General features: G+C 36.9%; 2 protein-coding genes across 3 annotated transcripts in view; one reads left to right on the top strand and one right to left on the bottom strand.

Moving 5' to 3' along the window:
• Positions 1–1,118: 1,118 nt before the first annotated feature.
• Positions 1,119–4,188, bottom strand: Gclc (glutamate--cysteine ligase). Its single transcript, XM_081759095.1, has one exon. It carries the CDS (start codon positions 3,942–3,944, stop codon positions 2,025–2,027), a length of 1,920 nt encoding a protein of 639 aa, XP_081615221.1. The 5' UTR covers positions 3,945–4,188; the 3' UTR covers positions 1,119–2,024.
• Positions 4,189–20,793: 16,605 nt separating this feature from the next.
• LOC145686120 (calmodulin-lysine N-methyltransferase) overlaps positions 20,794–25,162 on the top strand; it is an 83,838-nt gene continuing 79,469 nt past the window's right edge. The window contains exon 1 of one of the 2 annotated variants that reach the window (XM_081759094.1): positions 20,794–21,148. Coding sequence is in view for 1 of the 2 variants with exons in the window: in XM_081759093.1 (XP_081615219.1) it covers positions 21,147–21,148 (2 nt within the window). In the remaining variant the exon portion in view is untranslated. The remainder of the gene's footprint in view (positions 21,149–25,162) is intronic. The other variant, XM_081759093.1, reaches the window with a different exon arrangement.

The following is a 25,162-nucleotide window of genomic DNA, read 5'->3' as shown; positions in this document are numbered from 1 at the left end:
AACATTTCGATTCACACGGCGATCTTCATCGGGATCATATACTTTAAGCTGGAAAACTATTAATTATATTCGTTGTGTTTCCTTCTTATATTGTCCTAAATAATAATAATAATAATAATAATAATAATAATAATAATAATAATAATAATAATAATAATAATAATAATGACATCACAGTACTCAGAAAAACGTTCAATCGCATCACTGTTATCTATTATTAACTGTAATGTAATTGAATGTTTTTCTGGGTACTGTGATTTCATAATTTTCTTAATAGGAAAATACAAAAAGTAAACCCATAGAATGTGAGCAATAGGGTTCCAGCTTTAAAAAGTAAATGATTCCGAAGAATATCGCTGTCGGGATTGAAATACTGATGTTTACTAATACATAAACAAGAAAAATTGAACGGTACGAAGGTGAATTTCTTATATAATACGTATCATATACTTTAATTATAGAACCGTATTTGGTTTATTTACTGAAACATTAATATTTGACATTTAACAAGACAAACAAACCTCAACCTCCTAGTATTAAATTATAACATACAGTTTCAAGGATTCTCTCGCCGCTTCCTTGGTGTATAGCATCGTGCTACGTTGCTACACGTCTGAGATGATGAAGAGATTTTTTACTCTGGAAAATTCCGTAACTCAAAAACTTATACCAATATCATCCCACACTTTTACGCTGTGCATGATAAAAATGTTGAAATGTTCCTCTTGAAAAGCAGTTACCGGTAGAAGAGTATTTCATAACTGTCTGATGTACAGAAATATGCTCCATTTATACTATTGATTATTAAATATCTAAATGTAAATAGCCGTTTGACACGTCTTAAATTCAACATTTTTCCCGTCATCATGTCAGAATTTTAGCAACGCAGAGGAATAATACACACCGAGAAAGGAGTCCGAGAATCCTTAAATACAAGGTTGTTAAGATTCGTTTGTTCTTTTAAATATGTATTTGGTTTAGTTAAAAATGTATATATACGTATTTATTTCCTAATTACTACATTTAATATTTAAGATTTCATTTTAAAAGAACGAAATCTGTTTCAATGTTATTATTATTACGTGTTTAATGTTTGGCAATACGAATTATATACAGAATTCTTTCTTAGCTCCATTTTATGTATTTTTTTCTCAAGTATTGCATGTTTACAATAGTTCTTCACAAATTAAAACGTATTGATTTTAAATATGCACAATTCATTGTAAGATTACGTGCTTTCATTATGTTTTTCTCTTTTGTTTCGGATATACCGGTATATAAATATATATATATATACACTAAAATAATCTTGAATTACAACAAGTACATATATTGATACGAACCGACCGTTAATAATTTTTTTTTTTTTTTTTAATTAGCAACAAAACTCGTTATTACAAAGTCTAATTCAAAAGTGCATTTTTATGACCATACTTAAACGAGAAAAAATGAAAGTAATGTATGAACATTACTTCTCAAATGATGTATAAAGTTATTACACCACTGGTATACTGAAAATAAACGTGTATATCTATATATATATAAAATTACATATTGGTGATTAGAACGTAAATATAATAGCCAATAGTTTCACTCTTACAGGCTTGCATTGGTATAAAATGATACATTTTAATATGATGACTAGAGAGGTCTGCTATATTTCTCATTTATCACTGGTTAAGTAATATAGAAAATCGCATCAAGCACCCATTTCTGCAAAGTTCTCAACAACTTGAGTTACTACTTTCAACAAATCACCCAGTTTCCCTTTAAAAATAGCTTAACGATGCAAACATTCAAAAAATCCACTTCAACAAATACATTACATTCATATCACAGTTAAAAATTGTGTGGTTAAACATCTTACTGGCCCTGTAAATAATTCCCGTCTTTTTCCTTTACAGCATTCATGCAGCACCATTGTATTACAATTACTTCCCTATGATAATCAAGTTCATAAAAGGCAATAGCAAAATATGCTACAAATTACAACATAAAAAATCTGAAACAATACATATATTACATCATTCATACATATCACCTTTTGCTAGGGCATTCGGAATGCTATCGGAAGTTTTGGAAGTGTTACCCGTACCTAAAAGTTCTGGACATGGAACCTCTCCTTTTTCTATTTTTAAAGCAGTCATAAGCAAATCATAATTGATTTGCTCTGATATTACTGAATCTTGTTTATAATCAGGGTGGTTCTGAACATAATGTCGCAGCCATCTTGCTGTTGTGAACAGCTCCCCTGAAGCACGACGCCTAATAAGATTCAAATACTGCTGAATGGAGCAATGCGTATCAGCATCGACGTCCATTCCTGACAAATAACTATTGATTAAAGGTATAAGGCCAGGGAAAATTCCTGTCTTACCATTGATAATTTCATCAACTGTCATTTCCGTATAGATAACTTCGCTAGAGCTACAACCCTTACTTTGGCAACATGACGTAGCTTCTGGAGGTGAAATATTGGTCGTTAGATCCTTTCGGAACCAAAATTTTTCTGTTCGAACAGCGTCTCGTTTCTGAGCTCTTTGCATATTCTCATCAACCTTACTAATTGGTATCAGTAAATTAAGCTGATATGATAGAATAACACGCGTAAGCAAAACCACAAAACATACAATAGCAGCATTTTCGAAGTCTGTAAGTTGAACTTCACATGGCCGAAACTCAACTCGCCATCCTATTGAGGTGTCCGGTGGCGGAGGTTTAAAACGCATCGTCTGCCAGTTTGTTGACTGAATATTTTCAAAATGATCCGAATCCTTTTCATCATCTTGGTGAACCTTTTCACTGAACAAGGATACAGTGTCTCTTATAAATAAATGAGCCACATGTTGCGCTAATAAATGATCAATTCCACCTTCACGCAACTGATTATAAATGCTTTGGTCGTATATCAATGGAATATCATTATACTTTTCACCACTTGGAGATATGTACGAATCAATTGAATCATACCGCGATTTTGGGATACGAAATTTGTTATATCTTAGAGGTTCCAATCCACGTTCCTCCCTTGTACGACAGTCCACTGAACTAGCTATTACGTTCCATCGACAATCTACGTCCGTAATATAACCCCTATAAAACGGGGACGCAGCTGTTAAAGCCAACATGATCGGGCACAATGGTGTTAATTGGTCATAAAGAGTCCTAGCTTCATTAATGTTACAAGCCTGAAAAGTAAGTTGAAGGCAACAGCACCCCATTCCAAATCCCATTGCATCCAAATACACATGATCAGGTAAGACTGCACGCTTAGCATCACCACCATCATCACCATACACACTTACATCTTCTTTAAAAGGGTTAGGTGTGTTTTTATCCTTATAAATAGGGAGATTGATAGCTACCTTTTCTCCCCTACGTTGGCGAATATTTCGTGTTAACGTTTTAAAGCGCGGATGCCCAGGATAGATTGCCTCATCCGGGAAAAACAGAGACCTTGATGAACTTGTAACTGGATTTGGGGAAACTGGGGGTTCCGTGAAATTAACACAACCAAGTCTCGGGAAACTGGTCAAAGACATAACAACTTCGCCGTCACGAAGTAACTTCGACACTTCTTCTCGTCGATATTTCATGTTAGCCTCAACAACATTGAAATGTGCTAACAGTCCACCGTATGGTTTTCCGGGTGTACCTTCAAGCATGTAAGCACCATATTCAGGTCGCCAAATATCCGGATCTTTCATCTGTAGAGTGTCTAATATATCTGGACCACGCAAACTTACACGGGCAGTTTTGTTCACATGATCAAATTTCACAAGAATATACTCCACTTCATCACCCCACTTTAGAATATCACCCTGTCGGTCCCGTACTCTTCTATATAAGTTGATAAATTGAACAACACCATGCTTCCGTACATGATCTGCTAGTGCCTTGGTATCTTCCCAACTCAAGGGACTTCCTTCGGATAACAGACCCATGACACTTGATTTCAAGATTTAGTTCTATTTCAAAAGCACAAATAAACAACAGAAACGGTACAGTCCTAGTTTCGCCGTATATGCTCACAATTAACGTTGTAGCTTCTTATCATGGTATTTATACACTTAAATATTTCCACATATTTCATAACATGCCGCACTCACATTCCACTAGCGGTGTTGAACTAGATGATTACGTAAATTCCTCGTTGCCCAAGTCCCACCTTCACTTGTATGTTATTTCTTCTTCTCGTCGCCAGGGCGCAGCTGTTTACAAGTCGGAATAATAACCCAAAATATTGAGTACTGCAAACCAACACGGGCCTCATTCCGTAGCACTTTTTCCGTCAAGACATTATTTTTTTATTATTATTTTAATTTGTTATAAACAATTCACACTGACTTTGGTATGACATCAATGACGCAAATGTTGTGTTTTCAAAACATATATCATCCGAAAACTTATCATACACAGAAACGCTATCAAAGTTTTTAACGCATATTTTGCGAAAACTGATGCGGAATACAGGTCATTCCGTACAACACTTCGCAAAATTCTTGTAGAGCAATGCAACGCAAAAAATAAAAAAACAGCCATTATACAGCTACTATGCCGGTTATCAGAAACTAACCACAAATTTTACGTTACATTGACAGAAACCGTTCCGAAATGTGTCTTATACAGGGTGCGGCAGAAGCAACTAAGCAGTTTAAAGGAGCAATAAAAAGTAAATCTGGATATATATAGAGAAAATGTTTTTATTTTCTAAATTAGTACAATATACCATTTTACATTCATTTAGTTTTAAAAATGATGTCCTCAAGATGGCGGCCGTTAGCATAAATACATTGTTGTAGACGAACCCTGAAGTGTCGAGCAGTTCTTGCACACATATCGCGGGGTATGGCATTCACTTCGTCAATAATCCGCTGTTTTAACTCTGGTAGGGTGTGAGGGCGGCTTTTGAAAACCTTTTCCTTCAGATATCCCCAAAGAAAGTAGTCACAAATGCTAAAATCTGGTGACTGCGGTCTGAAATCCCCAATGCAACAGCATGTCGTCGAGCAGAACGTTGCGGCGATTGTTGAACTGCTGTTCTCACCCGCTGCACATTTTCTGTCGTTCTGATGGATCTGCGTCGGCCATGTGTATCTATTCTTAGTGTGCTACCAGTTTCCTCCAACTGCCGAACCTAGGACCGAATTGTGTTTGCATTAGGAACGGCATTGTTGCGTGGAATGTTGAACTGTCGCCGAAAAGCTCGTTGTGTAGCGATCACAGATCTGTTGTTTTCATAATAAGCGCGAACGGCAAAACTACGATGTGCACCGGTCCAGACCATATTAGCTACCTGAAATGGGCTCAACGATTGAACAAAGGCAGACCACGTGCAACTGCCTACCCCCACCACAGCTCTCGCGGTAATCGATAGAAACTGCTTAGTCAGTTCTGCCGTACCCTGTAGGTTCCTTAAACCTAATCTTACTGACGGAAATTGATTGTCACACCTATGGGGAGCCAGGATTTTTTCAGAGGGGGGGGACAAAGGGTATTCGCCCTTTTATGTAGTAAAACTATTAAGGATCTTAAGTCACGTCAGTTCAAACTTGATTTTAATTCAATATTTTAATATACTTACGACCGACACAATCAAGTTTATTTCTTACAAATTAATACTTTTGTGGTATTAAATAAGTACAATATCTTAAATCTCAGTTCTGTTGCCCAATCCGAAATAGAGATAAGTACTTTATTGCTAGGGTATATATATATAGGAGCGGATCCAAGGGGAGGGCTATAGGGACTATATAGCTCCCATTGACGCTCAGGTATACACTGGACAAAATGGGCTTCAATCCTGCTTTACACTGGATAAAGCTGCTCCTTTGATCATATCCTGGATCCGCCATTGTATATATATATATATATATATATATATATATATATATATATATATATATATATATATATATATGTGTGTGTGTGTGTGTGTGTGTGTGTGTGTGTGTGTGTGTGTGTGTGTAGTTTAAATTTAGTTTTCCTCCTCTACTGTTTCGAAGACCAGCTGAAGGCAATGAGGCTGTGAATTTTGTTAATGGTTTCATCTAGAATGATACTTCATATTCTAGAATGATACTTCATATTCTAGAATGATACTTCACGCTGTGAATCACCATTCAGAAAGAATTATTGTGATGAGTAGAGACATTGATGTATTCTTGTCTTGATACACCATGATGTATTCCTGCTGTTGATACACTATTATGACAGCATTTCTTATAAAGAATTGTACATAATGGAGGGACTTCACAGACAAGAAGATTTATTGCAGTTCACCACTTTGACATCAGTTATCTGAGAATGAGAAGAGAGATAGTGACTTATCACGCTTCACTTGGATGCGGCTTAACGTCATATCCAGTTGGAACATCAAAGATCAAGAACTGTGTACTTACTCATGCCAGAAAATTGTGACCTTTAATTTTCCTTAGGACAGATTCCTTTATCCGCAAGCGCTATAGAATCTGCAGAACTGTTTTTCACAAACCTCCTCAAGACTAATGCGAAGATACGTGATGAAGCTAGGCTCCTACTTTTAGGAAAATGCAGCCTGGAGAAATTACCTCCAACTATTGATGCTCTGAAACAACATATAAAGAGATCCCATTATCAAACAGCAATTTGGAAAATGCTGATAAATGTGAGATTAATCTACTAAGGCCAGAAGACTCCGGATGGTACTTGGAGGCCAGAAGGCAATGCGAACAGACACCTGTGTTTTTCTGGACAGGTTGTTTACGTTATGAGAAGTGGAACCTGTACGAAGCTCCACGCGTCGTCATCATTGGTTAGCATTCCATGAACCGGTTCCAAAAGACCAAAACAGTTGCAGCAGTACTGCACCAGAATAAGGTCCTCCTGTGTGTTTCGTGGACTACTCGCGGCATCATGCATCGAGAACTGCTACCAGCTGGTCAGAACATCAATGCGACTATGTACTGTCAGCAGTTGAGCCGTGTTCAAGAAAAACTCATAACTCTGGAGCCAGCACTTCTGAATCGCAAAGGGTTCCTCCTGTTACAGGACAATGCCATGCCGTACGTAGCTAGGATGACCCGGGACTCCATTCTAGGCTTTGGATGGGAAACATTATTGCATCCACCATACTTCCCTGATTTATCCGTCCGGTTATCACCTCTTCCATTCCTTGGACAATCACCTTAGAGGACGCCAATTCAAATCCTTAGTAGAGGTTCGAAATGCACTTGATACCTCAGTGGTGCCCACCCCCCTTATGTCAATGACGCACCCCCCACAATTGTCTATCCATAGGTGTTCTTCCATGAAAAAAATCTTTTCGATTAATATTTACACCCCCTCAAATATATTTATATAGATTTTTAACCCCCCAAATATTTCAATGACGCAGTTTGCGTCATAGCCCCCCTTGTAGGCACCCCTGGAAACCTTCTTCACTTCACGGCCCACCAAGTTCTTCCACGATGGAATGAAATCTTTGAGTGTTACGTTCCACGGTCATGCCGGTTAGGCTAAATGAGACGGTGATGATGAGTGATGAATGAAATGGTGGAATGAAGAAAGTGGGAGGAAACGGGATAACCTCGAGAAAACCCACGCACACGGTGTTTGTCTACCACGAAGTTCACTTGGCGGGGCCTGGGATCGAACCCGAGACCCCAATCTTCCACGATGGAACTCATGGCCTTCCAGAACGTTGGCAAAAGGTCGTCGATGTTAATGGGGACAATTTTTGATCTTCCATGCACGTCTTAGATGACATATCGATGTTCGACGATAGTGGATGAAAAAGCGATAGAGCTTTCTTGTTTACCTTTATATAAGAGTGGCATAACATTATTGAGAACTAATTCTAGAAATCTAATAATTTGTTCTCTTCTGTAGAGATTTCTTAAGTATATGGTTTTCTTCTATTACGCTTCTTATTATAGATTTATTGTATTATAGCAACTGTACACAGTCCCAATAATAGTCAAGTGCTTCTTCTGTTAATAAGATTTTACAGTTTAAAAACTAACCATTTATATAAAATGTGTTAGGTAGGCCTATATCTTGTTTTTTGCTTTTTTTCTAATCGTTACAGTAATAAGGGAAAGGTGGTAATATATAAAAAACGTGGATGGCAAATTGTTCATGATTCTCTCTTGAAGGCAATTTTCAAATGTGGATACTGCTCTATTTCGTTGAGTAATCTTGTAGTACATAAATCAAAGGACTTGTAGCAAAAACAACCCTTGTCAAAACAAGATTTTCAGAAAAATCAATAGAAAGCTACATCTTTGTGCATGTCTTAGAAGGTATCAGATACACGTATGAAGCAACAAATTTGCAGAGTTTCTCATCCTGTGTACTAGAGAAAGTTCTCTTTTCTTCTTCAGAAAAAAATTGTGTTTTGACAAGGGTTATTTTCCGAAAACTCTTCAATTGATATTAAAACTTGATATTTTTTTAATTAGCTTATAGACAGACTCAATCATCAGGATTATATACTTGCAGGCAGACAAGATTATATATATATCTTATATCATATATATATATAGCAGCTGATATATATCATCAGCTGCTAATATCTACCGTTTGTTTGGGCCACGCCGTGATCAGTTTCGCACACGACAGATAAATTCGCTTATAATTCCGGCACTATTAGTCCTACACTAATATAAGTATACATTTTTTTTTTTTTTTTTTGAAAGAGCATAAAATGACGAAAAAATTTCAGAGGAGACATTTTTCCGAATTCGATCTTGTAAAGAATCTGTGACTAAAAAACTAACGTCACGCGCAACCAATACTGAGAAAAATGAAAATAACAAGAAAACCTTTATATTTAGCTCAAAAATGCACTACTATTAAATTATAGAAGACAATTAGACAAACAAAATGGAGAAAGTTTGGTGGTCTATCTCCAATGATTACGGAGTTATAATGAATAATAGAAACGGCTAAAATTTCGGCTTTCTCCTCCTCCTCCCCCCCTCCTGTGAGGTATTTTTTCTGGCATCCGGCATTTTTATGATCAGTGATGGGTATACGAGGTGTGGCAATTAAATAACGAGCCTGGTGTCATAAGTGTGATATATTGCAAAGAAAGTTACAAATCACTGTCATCCCCTTCAATAAATTCCCCTCCCCTATCTACATCGCTGCATATGTGCCTTTCATTGTTCAAAGTAATGCTGTAGGTCATCAGATGTCACCCTGTTCAACAACTCTGCCGTTTTTCGTTTCACCTCTTCCACAGACTGAAAATGTGTTCCCTTCGATGCACTTTTCACTTTGGGGAATAGATAAATGTCACAGGGAACCAGGTCTGGGGAATACGGAGGATGGACGAGCACAGGAATGCGTTTGGCTGCTAAAAATTGCTTCACAGAAAGGACATTATGGGCAGCCATATTGTCTTGGTGGAGGATCCATGCATCGTTCTTCCACAAATCCGGTCTCTTCTTCCTTATTCTTTCCCCCAGCTTGATTAGGACTTCTTTGTAGTAGGTCTGATTCACCGTATGACCCTGAGGCACCCATTTAGTCATGATCATACCCCTGATATTGAAAAAAAAATGATGAGTATTGCCTTCACTTTGGACTTGCTCATTCGTGCCTTTTTCATTCTTGGCGATGTGGGAGTCTTCCAGTGCATTGATTGACGCTTAGTCTCGTGGTCATACTTGAAAATCCATGTTTCATCACATGTGATGACACGTGTTAGCAAATCTGATTCTGCTTTGAGTCGTTCCATGACATCAGATCAAATGGTCTTTCGAATGTTTTTTTTTTTTTTTTTTTTTTTTTGTTCCTGAGAGAGGTTTGTTTTCGGGACAATTTTTGCACAAATTTTTGTCATGTTTAAATTGTCATGCAAAATTTGTCTTACTGTCTCTTTGTTAATGTTTGTCATGTCTGCGATCATCCGAATCCTCAGACGTCTGTCTTTTCGCACAAGTTCATTAATTTTTTGAATATTTTCGTCCGTTCATGAACTCAAAGGGCGGCCGGGTCGTTCATCATCTTCAACCTCTTCCCTACCTTCTGAAAATCTTTTGTACCATTCGAAAACTCACGCACGTGTCATAGCATTATCACCATACACCCCTTTTAACATTGCACAACATTCCGTCCTTTTTTTTTTTTTTTTTTTTAATTTCACCAGAAATTTGATGTTAATGCGCTGTTCAACTTTACTGTTCACCATGATTCCGGAACTACTACAGAACACTGTCCTCTTCATGCAAGCCTACAAAGAAAAGAAAAGCTTTCAGAATCATGAAACAAACAGTGGCTGCTCATGAAGGTTCAAGATCAACAACACATTATTAGCTACCTCCCCCCCCCCTCACGATCCTGTGCGACAGGAGGTGGGATCTCGTTATTTAATTGCCACATCTCGTATATTCAAAAAATATCGGATGCCAAATTGTTACATGATTTGCCCTTAGAACTCGATTTTTAAGCCCCGATGCCTAGACTAATATGACCTACAAATATTGCAATTATTGTTTTAAGCGGACAAGTAGAGAGCGGAATTCAATCATAAATTTCGACTAGTTAGAATCATCGCATGAACGAAAGGAAGTGTTTTCCGTAATCAGCTATCTCTCAAGTATTTTTAGAACAACAAAATAATTCAGTGAAAATGTATATTTTGTTTGAAATAATTGAACACAATCCAAAGAACACGTGCGACGTAGTCGCTTCGATTTAGTAGCAAATGCATAGAATCGATTAGCCGTGATACTAAATCGAAAAAGTGAATGTAGAGGATAAAAGAGACGGTAATAATCAGAATGAATAAAATAGTAGAATGAAGGAAGTGGTAGGAAACGATAGATAACCAAGAAAGTTCTGTTTCATCCACCACCTTCGAACATCGATATGTCACCTAAGATGTACCCAGAAGATCAAAAATAATCCCCGTCAACATCAACGACCTTCTGCCAACGTTCTGGCGATGGATTTCATCGCGGTAGAACTTGGTGAAGCGAAGAAGGTATCAAGTGCATTTTACACGTCTACTGGGGATTTGGACTCTTCTAAAATGATTGTCCAAGAAACAGAACAGTTGATAATCGGAAGGTGCAATGTCCGGGGAGTATGACGGATGCAATAGTGTTTCCCATCCAAAGCTTAGAATGATGTCCCGGGTCATCCTAGCCACGTGGGGCTTAGCGATTTCCTGTAACACGAGGAACCCTGTGCGATTCAGAAGTGCTGGCTCCAGAGTTTTGAGTTTTTCTTGAACACGGTTCAACTGCTGACAGTACATTGTCGCATTGATGTTCTGACCAGCTGGTAGCCGATGCATGATGCCGCGAGCAGTCCACGAAACACACAGAATGGTCTTGTTCTGGTGCAGTGCTGATTTCGGCTGTTTTGGAACCGGTTCATGGGATGCTAACCAATGATGACGGCGCCCGTAGAGCTTCGTACAGGACCAACTTCTCATCACATGTCAACACCCTGTCCAGAAATGGCACCTTCCTCAGACGAAACACCGAAGAAACACAGGTGTCTGCTTGCGTTGCCTTCTAGCCCGGAATCAAATCATGTGGGACCCATCGACCCAACTTGTAGTGCTTCCCAAGTTGATGGAGGTGCTGCCGAATGGTTTCTCCATTCACACTGAATTGTAGTCCAAGTTCCTCACATATCTGGCTACTGTTCGCCTCAATTGCTGCCTGAAGACCTTCATTTTGTTCTCGTGTTGGTATTCCGACACGTGGTGAATCTTTGAGTGTTTCGTCATCGTCCTTAAACATGTTAAATCACCCCTGCACTGTGCGCGTAATCATGACACCTTCACCAAAGGTCTGGCATATCTTCCGCCCCGCTGCAGCTGCGTTTGACCCCAGTTTAAACTCGTACAGCATACACGCCCTTATTACTCTCTGTGGAGGTCCCATGTTCACTCTGTCTTTACGCATGTTCATGGTGTGACTGAACTGCCATAATCAGGTGTTATGTTGAATATACCCACACCAACAACTGACCTTCGCCTTATCTCCATTCGCCTCCAACTTATGGTGTGAGGGTCAATTGAACATAGACCTCCACAAAAAGCGACAGGACTTTTTTTGCGGGGGGGTACCTTTATAATAACATGTATTTGAGATTGTCTTTGTAATAATTATACTCATAGGTAGCTAGTTCACTTACAAAATGAAATGAAATTGGTTTAACGTCCCACACTTGTGCCCTTTAGGTTAACACTAGAAGTCCGCTTGGGGGTCTTTTTCGCCCCCAACATGATATATTTTATTATATTTCTTACACTTTTAGTTCTATTGTTCTGTTTTATTGTGACTTTGCTTTGGAGAGTTTTTGTGTATAATTTTATAGTTTTTATTCAAACAAAGCAATAAACCTAGAAATAGAAATAAAAAAAAATGTAAAAAACTGTGTGTTGGAGTCCCAAAAGACCCCATGTGGACTTCGCGGAACTTTCAAAAACGCAAACACCTTTTATTTTCCTGGAGTTATAAATAAAATAGTGGGTCTGGAATAGGATATAAAATCAAAAGTATGTTTTCTAGTAGAATATTATTTCAGATTTCACAGTAAAATGCTTATAGAGTCTGTTTCTAAGTTAGTATCTATAGAAACTTGTTATTTTGTATTAAATATTGATAATTATATGGGTTATGCGCATGGATGCCTTACTATTATTTAAAATATATTAATTAACTCTAAATCAGTGAAATAAATAAGTAACCAAATGTAATTGTTGCGAAATTAAGTGTGGGTTCGAATTTAATCTCATGCGGACTTAACGTTACCATATTCGATCCGGACTTCTAGTGTTAAAGGAGATAATTACTGAAGGCGAATAATCATGAAATGTATGTGCTCTCCCATCGGGAATCGAAGTCGGGACCACGCACACAAAAGGCACACGCGCTAGCCACTCTTTTCAAGTTAAGAGATTTACCGAACGTTCCTCAGTAACTTAATTTTCCTAATTACGAATGTTTTACCCATTAGACCAGCCGTGAGAGCTTATCTCTTTCAGTTCAGTATTTCCTTCTCATTACAGTGTATAAGAGATTTTATTGGTGTAGCTACATATTTCCTCCTTTTATTTAAGTTCCGGTAGCCTGTTTTGCGATGGGTCAGTTTTCAGCAATGATGTTATAAATAGAGGATCTGCCCATATGTATCTTCATCCTATTAAATCGATGAAGCCAAAAAACAACCGAGCATCGGCATGTCTGATTGGCTACTCTCGTTTCCTTCATTGTCTGATTACCTACTTTCGTTTCCGCCATAATTGTTGGCTCAAAACATTGCGATCCTATTGGGCGGAGTGGGCAGAGTAGGGGTGGCGAAACTGTGACGTATGAGTAGTAATTGCCCCACTTGGCCGCACTTTTGATTATCCAATTTTGGGTCCCCATGGACCATAGTGAATGAATCAGGGATGCTTTGGCCCGGGATTACGTCACCTATTGAAATTTTGCTTATGCTTATTCAGGGGCCATGCACGATGGTACGAATGAATCAGAGGTACATTGGCCAGGCTATGACGTCATTGAATTGGGAGTATTGGATCAGAGGTCATGATGATTCTTTAAAATTACTAAAAATATGATCTTGATGATTCATTACGTTATGAAATAGTACAGGTTTACGAATGCTTTTTATTTTTTCGTTCCCTTTTATGGCATAAAATTTGGATATTGTTATCCATGGACTAACACTGGTGCAAATGAAATCTTTAGTTTTACGTCCCACGATTATGCCAGCTAGGCTAAAGGAGACGGTGACGATGAGAAATCCCATCGAACCAGGGACCCCATACAGCAGAGGTGAACAGTCTAACACTGAGTCACCGCACCTCTACTGGTATGAATGAATTAGAGGTAGTTGGTTCCAGCTAATATGTTCGTTTGACGTTACTGAACTGTGATTTTTAGCTTGGAGCTTATGATGGCTTGTTTCGTTCCCTTTTATGGGTATAAAATTACCAAAACAAGGTTTGATCTCTTTCTTGACGATCTATTACATTATGAATTAGTAGACCCCAGTAATAGTATAAATTAGTATTAGTATTAATATGAAACTCGAAAACTTTGGAGTTCCTTCGTGACTAACCGGTTAGCGTATGCGTCTTTAACGTGGGAGACCAGGCTTCGATTCCCGGAAGGAGCTCATGCGGTTCGGATTTCACGTTAATTAGTAGGTTCTATTTTTGCTGCTGAACGGGACGTTAAACTCAAAATCAACTTAACTCGAAAACTTTGGGAGGAATACTTGATTTTTGGTTGTGATCCCTTTAATGAGATGGACTAACACTGGTGCAAATGAAATCTTTAGTTTTACGTCCCACAGTTATGCCGTTTAGGTGGTTACGATGAGAAATGAATAAATTGGTGGGAGAAAATTGGAGTATCCCGAGCATAATGTTGCCCACCACAAAACTATTTTTCGCGGTGTTTGAACCAGGGACCACATACAGCAAAGGTGAACGCTCTACCACTGAGCCACCGCACCTCTACTGGTATGAATGAATTAGAGGTAGTTGGTTCCAGCTAATATGTTCGTTTGACGTCACTGAACGGGGATTTTTAGCTTGGAGCTTATGATTGTTTTTCGTTCCCTTTTATGGGTATAAAATTACCAAAACAAGGTTTGATCTCTTTCTTGATGACCTATTACATTATGAATTAGTAGACCCAGTAATAGTATATATTAGTATTAGTATTAATATGAAACTCGAAAAGTTTGGAGTTCCTTCGTGACTAACCGGTTAGCGTATGCGTCTTTAACGTGGGAGAACAGGGTTCGATTCCCGGAAGGAGCTCATGCGGTTTGGATTTCACGTTAATTAGTAGGTTTTATCCTCGCTGCTGAACGGGACGTTAAACTCAAAATCAACTTAAATCGAAAACTTTGGGAGGAATACTTGATTTTGATTAAGGTATAGCTTTCATTCACGAAACTTATGGAACTCGAACCACGATATTCATTTGTCAAAAAGTGTGTCCAGGAAAACATACATTTATTGAGACGCATAAAAGAGGGGGAGGGGCGATCCCGGTCCTCATTAATTTATATCGTATTTGTTTGTGGGTTAAATAAAACTTGGAAAAATTTAAAAAAATTCTTCGTGTATTGACTTATAATCATATGTTGAAAAGGAAACGTCAGCTATATCGTGTTACCTATGCTTACGTATTCGTTGTCACAGTATCATTGGCATTGTTTGTTCGAACAAATACGGTGTTTAATTGTCAAATAGTGTGTAATGGTTTACTTTGAAAAAAATATATTCATTCTTTGAGAAAGAGAAAAGGGATGAGATGAGGTTATTTTGGACCTAGTTAGTACCAATCGTTTTCGTCTGTGACGTCACATTTACTTTTTCGCTTAAATCTGATTGGTTCATTGTAATAACGATTAATCTACTTATGTAACGAGATAACATTGAGGAGTTATTTCTTATGACAAAACAAGAACATATATATGTAATGGTTTACTTTGAAAGAATATATTCATTCCTAGAGAAGGTAAAAGAGGGAAGTGATGAGCTGACTTCGAACCTAGTTACTACTTCTCGTTTCCGTTCGTGGATAAATAATAATGACGTTACATTTACTCTTTGCTTAAATCTGATTAGTTCATTGTAATAACTCTTACAAAACATTGTTATTGGTTTGAACGATTTAAACGTTCAGCGTTTGTGTTTAGTTTAATTAGTAAGGGCTTAGCTGATGGAAAACGGTTCCGACACTACTTGTTATATGCTTGTTATATGTTGTTTAGGTTCATGATTAAAAGGTTCTCAATATTGTGTAATATTTCTAAGCTTGATTGGTTCTTTATTACAGTATATGGATGCGTATAGGTTTTTATAGAGCAAGGGTACATGGACGAACGTGATTGGTACCAACTTTTTGTGGTTAATTTGGCGGAACCAAAGTCATGGTCCCCAGAACTAATGTTAGTATTTGATCACCTAAAATTGCTAAAGATATAATTTGGGAAGGTGTCTAGCCTCATGTATTCTCTTTATTACGTTATAGCCATGCACGGTCTATATTTAGTCTCCGAAGGTCATGAGTTTGATTCTCGATGAAAGTTTATATGACATTGATATTAACTTAAATTCTTGTGCTGTTTAGGATTTATGCTCTACATAGACGTTGTCTGAGCTCTTCAAAGTAGAGTTTGCTGTTACTTTATTTACAAATAATGAGGATATGCGTACCTAATTGCACTCCTCTTAAGCTTTTGGATAAGAGAACCACGATACTTTAAGGTCACCTTCTACCTTCTTGGTCCTGGTATTAGTTCGTGTAATTTATATCTTAAATAAAATTGACTGTTTAGTTTAAATCATCATTTCAAAAATATTTTAGTATGTGCCAAAACTGTTCAGTGAATGCAAAGAGGGAATCGTTTCACGGTTAACCGCCAAACGTTATCCGGTTTTTAACTATTCGATTAACAAATAAACGGTTTTTAACTATTCGATTAAATTTTGATCCACTAATTTCCAGTTATTACAAAAGTTCAAGTGAAAATTTGAAACTAAATTTTTTCGAACTCAAATTTTTCAAATAAAAAATATTCAAACTGAAATTTTCGAATTAAAAACATCAAACTAAACTTTTCGAACAAAAAAGTTGAAATCAATATTTTCGAATTCAAATTTTCTAACAAAAGAAATCAAACTGAAATTTTCGAATTATAAACATCGAACCAAAACTTTCGAACAAAAAATTTGAAATAAAACTTTTTGAATTTAACTTTTCAAACCAATTTAGGACTAGAAAGTTGAAACTAAAATTTTCGAACAAAAAAATTGAAATAAAACTTTTCGAATTCAAATTTTTTCAAACCACACATTTTCACACTGAAATTTTTTAAACTAGAAATTTTAAATTAAAATTTTCGAAAAATGAAATCAAAATTTTCGAACCAAAACATTTCAGTCCAAATTTTTGAACTAGAAAGTTGAAACTAAAATTTTCGAATTAAAAATTTTTTATAACGAAATTTTCAAATCAAATTTTTGGACCTAAAATTTCAAACCAAAATTGTCGAACTGAAAGTTAAAGTTTCGAACAAAAGAAATAATTCGAAATTTTCAAACAAACTTCTTGAAAATATTTAACCATAGCCGTTTACTGATTTTAAAATTTAAATTATCGTGAAGAAATATTTGGGACTAAGTTTTGAGAGATGAACCGTTTGGTAAACCATAGCCAGACCGAGACATTGATATTGCTTGAAATCAAGTTTAATCAAGTTTTATTTTATCAGACAGTCCTAACTTACGATCCGTTTTAGTGCATTTTTGTTTCAGATCAACGGCCAGCCATAATCGGACTTTTTTTTTCGTATCATCATGAAAGCATGCAAAGCTTTTTCTGGTCATAGCCGCTACGCTACGACAAACCCGAATCCCTACCACAGAACAAACATAAACGCATATTTTTCAAGACCTTGAATCGAACCTGGGACCATTTTAAGAAAAGTAAGTAACCTCTGCATAATTAGCGCCCGAGGCGGGAGTATACGACGGCTCTCCCGTACATATGGATGTGGTCTAGAGACCAGCCGCGAAGCGTAAGAAAATTTTCAAAAATAATCCCTGCTATTCCTTGATTTTGAGCACTACTTATTACTTTTTCTTCCATTATATATATATATATATATATATATATATATATATATATATATATATATATATATGCACATGCATTTCCTTCCAATTTTGCGCCCAGGGTCGCCGCCCCGCTAGCCCACCACGGCAGGACACTTCTCACCCCATAGCGACCAGAGAAGGTAAAGGATGTTTCCCTAGCCCACAGCAGCTGGAAAAGGAGGTAAGATTGACCTGTTTTAATGCAAGCGGATGCCGTTGAGGGCCTGAGGCGTCTTTTATTGACAATGGTGTTGTCCTTCAGTTACGTATCGATGCCATGTAAACGAGGTGTCGTCTGTTTCTGTTTCTTTTTTTCTTTTTTCTTTCTTTTTTTAGGTTTTACATGGAGGGAATACATGGTAAATACATGGATGGTAAATACATGGAGGGAATATTACATTATAGATAACCATTGCCTGCAGTATCGTATAAAGATATAAATACGCACTTTAACACGCTATCTTTGCTGGGCAAAGGCAGACATCAACTGCAGGGATCTATAATATGGACCAACAATAATAATATTTTTTAGAGAGAAGGAGAATTCAGAAGCTCTTTTCTTTCTTGATATCTCCAAATATTGAACATTTGGAACAGGCGGATTTTCATGCAAGCGTCTGCTGCGTTCGTTGTTTGCGATTTCTATGTGTAGCCAACAGAAAGTTGTGTAACGTAGTTGTGTTACGTAGAAATGTACTTAAACAGCTTTTTCAATTGACTATTCAGTCACATTACAAACAAAGAACGCAACGGGCTCTTGCATGGATATCCGCCTTTAGTTTTGAGTTTAAATGTTACATCTGTATTTTAGTGGAAATCCTCATTGTTATGCAAACTTCATAGCAACCAGATTTGTAGCTGGTACTCGGAAAATCCGTAATGGATGAATGCCCATTTCCCTGAGAGATTAATTTGCCGTCGTGATCTGCATAAACGATCAGTCAAAAGCCTAGTAACATTTCTCGACTTTTTTCTTTGTGATTGGTTAGAGCAAACATACTCTACCAAATCAACTACTATGGAAGCACTTGAATGGCGAATACAAGAAATTGTCTTTTATCTCACAAGAGTTCTTGGTAATATCCAGTGGCATATTTAGGATTTTGTTTCGGGGGAGGCTATGCACAACACGTAAATAAGCACATATTTTTCCTTTTGGGTGTCGACAAATTTTAATGAAGTTATGCATATAACAAATTTATTTCGGGGGAAGCTTGAGCCCGTTAGCCACCCCCTTAAATACGCCACTGGTAATATCAGTTTATGAGGTTTTACATTCAGAGTGGCTGTTGAGCCTGGTGACGAATGCTGTCACCTGTTTCAAATTTGAAATAAAACTGCGTGTTATATGCTTGCTTATCGTACTCATTTCTTGTTAAAATTATAACTACGAAATAAATCATAAGAACTGTAAAGTAGGAGTTACTTTTCATTCACAAACCCGCTAACCACTAGGTTACACGTTAATAACATATGAAATACATGTTAATTACATTTGAACTACTATAATCAACTTTCAAACTTTTAACAATACTGTCACTTTATTGAATCCCAATAACAAGTAGGTGGATTTTTAAACATAATACGATGGTATCTTCCCCATGTCCCAGAATTTCCTACGTTGATACTTAACAGTCAAAGGCAGATAAATACTACAAAGGATTAGGACAGGAAAATATTGCAATCTTTAGTTTAACTTAAAAAAAAATGTTCTAATATAATTACACATGTCATCTTTTTCATCAAAGTTACAATCAAACTTAAGACTAAAGGTGTAGGCTAAAGAGACGTTTGATTGATGAAAGCGAATGACTATAAAACAATTGATGGGAATAAAGTAAACGGAGAACCGCGAGAAAACCCACGAACACAGTGTTATCCACTACAAATGCACGTAGTTTAGGACAGAATAAGTGGTTATTTGCAATAGAGATGAGCACGCCACTACTGAGGCACCTTTTCTCCAGGGGCTATTGAATGCAGTGCCTCTCATAAGCATTGTTGTGCCCTGGAAAATCAGCACCTGTTGCGAGAATACACAACGGCGCCCGTACATATGAGTGAGATCGATTGACCATGCGCGAAGCGCAAGAAAATTTTCGAAAATAAACACTGGTTTTCCTTGATGTTGAGTTCTTTTTATTACTTCTTTCTTACATTTTATATATATCTTTTCATTTTCTTCCCGAATTTTTCGCCCCCTTACTTCGCTACCCGGGCCCCTCGCCCCGCTTGCTCCCCCACGCACAGGCACTGCTCATAAGTCATTAATACACTATGCAATTTCTCTCAATACTACCATGTACTGTCTCGATTAACTAACTTAGAAGCTATTTACATTGAATGTTATTAATCTAAATGTAAAAATAGACGGACAAATGTGCTCGTATCTAATTACGATGAGGAGGGTTACTAACTACGACGACGAGGGTTGTAACCCAGTATGATTCTATCGTATGTTATAATACTATAGAACAGTGGCGTATTTACGATTTTGTTTCGGGGGGGGCTTTGCCTGAAAATGTGAAAATTCTGCAAAATATTTCATCAGGGGCGGATCCAGGACCGACTTCTGGGGGGGTGTAATACTGCTACTTACAGCTACTTTTAAGAGCGTCAAAAAATAAACTATATATTATGTTTATATATAAAATAAAAAAGTTTCCTCTTCTGGGGGGGGCGATCGCCCCCTGGATCCGCCTCCTGTATTTCATATACTTTACTATAGTAAGATTTTGGGGGGGCTTAAGCCCGGATTCCCCCCCCCCAAATACGCCACTGCTATAGAATAAAAGTATTTATACTGTATAGTTTAACTTACCATTTTAAATAGAGAAGACTTGTAACAAATCGCAAAATATTCAATATACAAGTGTATAACTTACGTACCAATTGTCATAAACTAAAACGCAGCTTTTGCGTTGCGTTAATACATTCCGATATGAAGTGTGGCCCAAAGCAAATAGTTTCTTAATTGAATTATATTTTAAAGTACCTTAATATTTTTATCCAAAAGCATACTAATATTTAAAATTGCGCACACGCAATATATTAGAGTTAATATAAATTAAGAATATTCGTTATCAACTTCAACGAGGAATCTTATTGGTTAGATGAATGGTTAATTTGTTTATTGAACGTCGTTTCAAGTTTCAAATATCACTCAGGCCATAAAGTCTTATTCTTCTATGTTACTTATAATTATAATAAAAATATAGATTGTAATTTTACCCAAATTTAAGTTAGTTTCCTCGAATAAATTAAACTCCAACGTAAATCAACCTTTTCCATCTTGCAATCATAAAAACACGTCAATGCAAGAAAAAGAAGAATCTCTAGATGCTGTCACTCAATGTATTTTTGCCTGTTGAAGATGAAGATAAAGAAAAGGGAAAACATTAACATGTAATCGAGCAGAGAGTAATTGAGTTTGATAAGTTGGTGTGAGGGTGGAATGTGATATACCGGTATTTGTGAGAATTGTATAGGCTCCAAAAAGGAACTTTCCCGCAACATGTAAGTAAAATCCCTATATAGTATCTAGGTCAGAACTGCTTAAAATAGGTTAATTGTCCTAGTCATGACCGGGAATTAAACTTAAGTGTCACTGTAATTCCGTTTGCGTAACGCATGTTGTATTATATATATATATATATATATATATATATATATATATATATATATATATATATATATATAGCGCAACTACTTAATAAATTTGGTTTCGTTATTAATGGATGGAATTTTTAGTTTTCCTCTAAGTTCCTTTAGATGATAGTTGTAGTTGAGTTTACTGTCGACTTCTGGAGAAGCATGTAATTGTGTACGTAAATTTATATGTTCATTCACTTGCAAGAAATCTTCAGAGTGCCAACGAAAAGAGGAATATTGTACTTGGCTTGTCTAACGTGGAACGCTAAGTTTTGCAAACTGTGGACATGCCGTAATATCGTGCAGATTGACAATACGAGGGCAATTTCACTTTACCTACAAAATATGCTAATTCAAAAGGAGGAGTAATATTTAAGAAACACTGAATATAACCACGCATTCTAAAGTGTGGGCCATTATTTGTAATGCACAACTACCTTGTAGTGACCACCTAACACATGGTGGCGCATTTTTTCGCACTTGTTTTGTTTTAGGAAACACCTACCTTCGCTTACGAGCCTCTACGGACCAATACCACCGCGATCTTCCAAGTTCGCTATCTCCTCAACCGGAGTACACTGCCTTCGAGCGATCAGCTAGTAGACGTTGCCGAAAGGGGTAAACTTTTCAACGCCCGCTCCAGCTGGTATCCTTATACAGACATGGGAAATTACACTCGATAAGTTTTAACAAAATGGGTCCAAACTTCCATATCCTACTGTACTCAACTCGGGAAAACTTTACAATACACGCTCCAGCTGCGCATCGACAAGTAAGACCGCTTTAAAAGGTTATAGTATGTAAAGGACAGTAGGGTAGAGTGGAGTAAAATAGGTATAAGTAGAGTAGGTGAGGGAACGGGGTAGCTTAAGGTTAGGAAAGTCTTGACCAATTTTTATAAAATTAATAGAGTGTAATTTTTCGTTTATGAGAGAATGTACCAGCTGGAGCGGGCATTGTAAAATTAATCCCTCAACCCTACCCACGATATCCTTTTGAAGCGGTCCTACTTATCGATGACCACGTGAAGCGTGTATTTTTAAAGTTATCCGGCGCGTGTTTGTCTCAAGATGCTGTTTTGAATAGCATATCACTTTGTAGGCATATTTTGACAGTTAGTGAAGAGGCGCCAAGGAAATAAGTCTATAAAGCATTTGGAGATAATTAGTGAAAGAATTGTAATTTTTGAACATTATTGCTGGTGAGTCTTCCTTTTCCAAATAGAATGTCAAAATGTGGGGCTTAAGTTGAGAGTTGCCCCTCCAGTCTAAAGGTGCCCTTGAACTTTGCAACATACAAAAAACAGTGCTTTAAAGTATTAAAAATTGTTACATTTCACTAAACTTCAGTACTCCGTGGGCTTCACAAAAATTTAAAAGGTTTTCTTCATTATTTTTGCGCATCTGTTACACATGTTCGCCATATTTTACAACTACCATGCTGCTGAAACCTTCCGCATCCGGCAAGTAGTACTAGTTTTCACATACTTTTTCTCGTATTAAACACAACTATCCTGCCGAACTTACATTCCTAAACATCAAATAAAAACTTCAAATTACCATTTCATACCTCATTTCTCCTGTAAATTTTCCTGATTTTTATAAAAAGCGGAGGGGTAGGTCTAAACTTAACCCAAATGTGGTAACAGACTGGTAGAGGTAAAAGGACACTATTTCCGTGGAGGTTCGAGATTGCTGGTCCCCTTATATTTTTCATAAATAGAAGTATTTGCTTACCTGATACATGCTCTTTCGTGTTTATACTTGTGGCGATGATATTTCTTTAGTTGCTGTGAACACTATTTATTATAAATTATATTAATCGTTTTGTCAAGTCATGATTTCATGTTGTTCTTCCACCATTTCTGTTTGTGGAACAACACTAGTCAATCACACTATTAACACTCCTACGTTTTTAAAATAAGAATATGTTAGTTTTTTGGGTTAGAGGGCTTTGCGCCATACGTGTGTAGAAATGTTTATTGTTGTCCGGGGAGTTAGGGGGGAGGCGCTTGCCCTCCTATGGTTTGAAGAAGTATTTAACTTTTTGTAAAATAATAATATAGATTTTTTGAAATAGCCGAACGTTGTCCTGCTATACTTTTATAGAAAATTGTGTTGTTGTCGGAAAGGGGGGGGGGGAGTTAGGAAGATGCGGGTCAGTGGTATAGGTGGCCCGGAAGATCCGAAAAAGTGTATTATTTTCTTCTGGTCGTCTAACAATACAGTTTTTCGGCTCTTCTGGATCAACTATATCACACCCGCATTCAGGGAAGGGGGACCAGTAATCTAGAACCTTGCCATTTCCACGAATAGCGCGTGTCTTCGGTGCACATGGTCCCAGGGTCAATTCCATGTGGGAGATAATTAAAAGTTTGAGTGCATTACGGTGATTCAAGTTCCACCTTAAACTGTAAGTCTATGTTTCTCATGTAGCATCAATGCTGAATAGGGAGGTTAAACTTCAACAAATAATAAAAAGAAACTAATAAAATTCGTTAGTTGGTATTCAGCTAAAATAAATGAAATTTCAAACGTTTATCTTAATAATGAAACAGTGACGATTTAATTATGTTGCTGAAAGAAAATCTGCAAGATTAATACTAGAAAGGAAAGAAATAATAATAATACAGACGAACTATTTAAAAGTAACGCAATGCAAAAAGTTGTAACACAGCAGCGATCTTCTTCCAAAAATACAATTAAATTATTATTTCAGTATTCAAATAACCAAGTGCTATTTAACGTGGTATAAAAACATTCTCTGTGGATTGAAATGATACAAATCATGTTTCTTCCAGATATGTTTTTTTGGGGGGCACTCTTCCCCGGAAGAGACTAATACATCAATAATATAATAATAAATAGAATAGTACCGTGTGAAAATAATATGTGGCCCTCCGAATTAGGGTTGGACCCACCTGTGATTTTGAGCTTTTCGTTAGTGGTACAACTAAGGTGATCACATTGGAAGTGATTTTTATCAGATTTTGGACTTTCCTTGGGCGAATTGGGTGCTTTCACGTTAAGGTATACAACATTCAACGTAAGATCTTTATAAAGTTCTGAATGCACTAAAAGGATAGAAAAAAAAAAAAAAGCCGTACCATAGATTGAGATAATTATACAACAAATTAAAGTATGGATTGTGCTTATAGCCTATTTGAATTAAAATATGCAATTTTATATTTTAGAAAATACTTTCCGTTAATAGTGTGCTCGTCCACTCGCCGACGCCGAAGGACGTTATCCCTCATACGTCTGATGAGTTTAGGGCCATACGTGCTGGTACTACTAGTAAATATTTAGTGTATTAATAAAACTATCAGTATTATTTTTTATTACCTCTGATGGTAACACAAGTACTCTTCAGTAAAGATTGGTTTTCCAATAACAGTTTAGTTCCGTTCTTTGTTGCTACTTTTCAAATAAGCATTCTGTAGAATTAACAGCAGCAATATCATAAAAATTCTTGTCAAATTTAAGAAGCTTAATGTTCGGAGTTTCGAAGAGTACGTGACGCTCTTTCAAGTGCTGGGTTCGAGCTTCCATACTAATGGAAGTTTCTATGTACAGTAAAGAAAGCTTGCATTTTCGGAATAATAATAATAATAATAATCCTTCGTCGCGAAAGAAGTACTCCGGAAATTCCTGCAAGTGAACGCACAAAGCATCGGAACTGAATACTTCAACAATAAAACTTTTTGAAAAAGATGAAATGAAATCTTTCAGTTTTACGTCCCACGTTTATGCCGGTTAGGCTAAAGGAGACGGTGATTATGAGAAATGAATGAAATGGTGGAATGAAGAAAGTGGGAGGAAACGGGATAATCCCGAGAAAACCCAAATACATTACACACACAATTGATTACAATGTCAG

This window comes from Thermobia domestica, chromosome 5, assembly GCF_964235325.1.
Source record: "Thermobia domestica chromosome 5, izTheDome1.hap1.1, whole genome shotgun sequence".
In the NCBI taxonomy this organism is placed as follows: domain Eukaryota; kingdom Metazoa; phylum Arthropoda; class Insecta; order Zygentoma; family Lepismatidae; genus Thermobia; species Thermobia domestica.
Note: the sequence above shows the minus strand (reverse complement) of the source record. Positions and strands in the feature narration are given on the sequence as shown.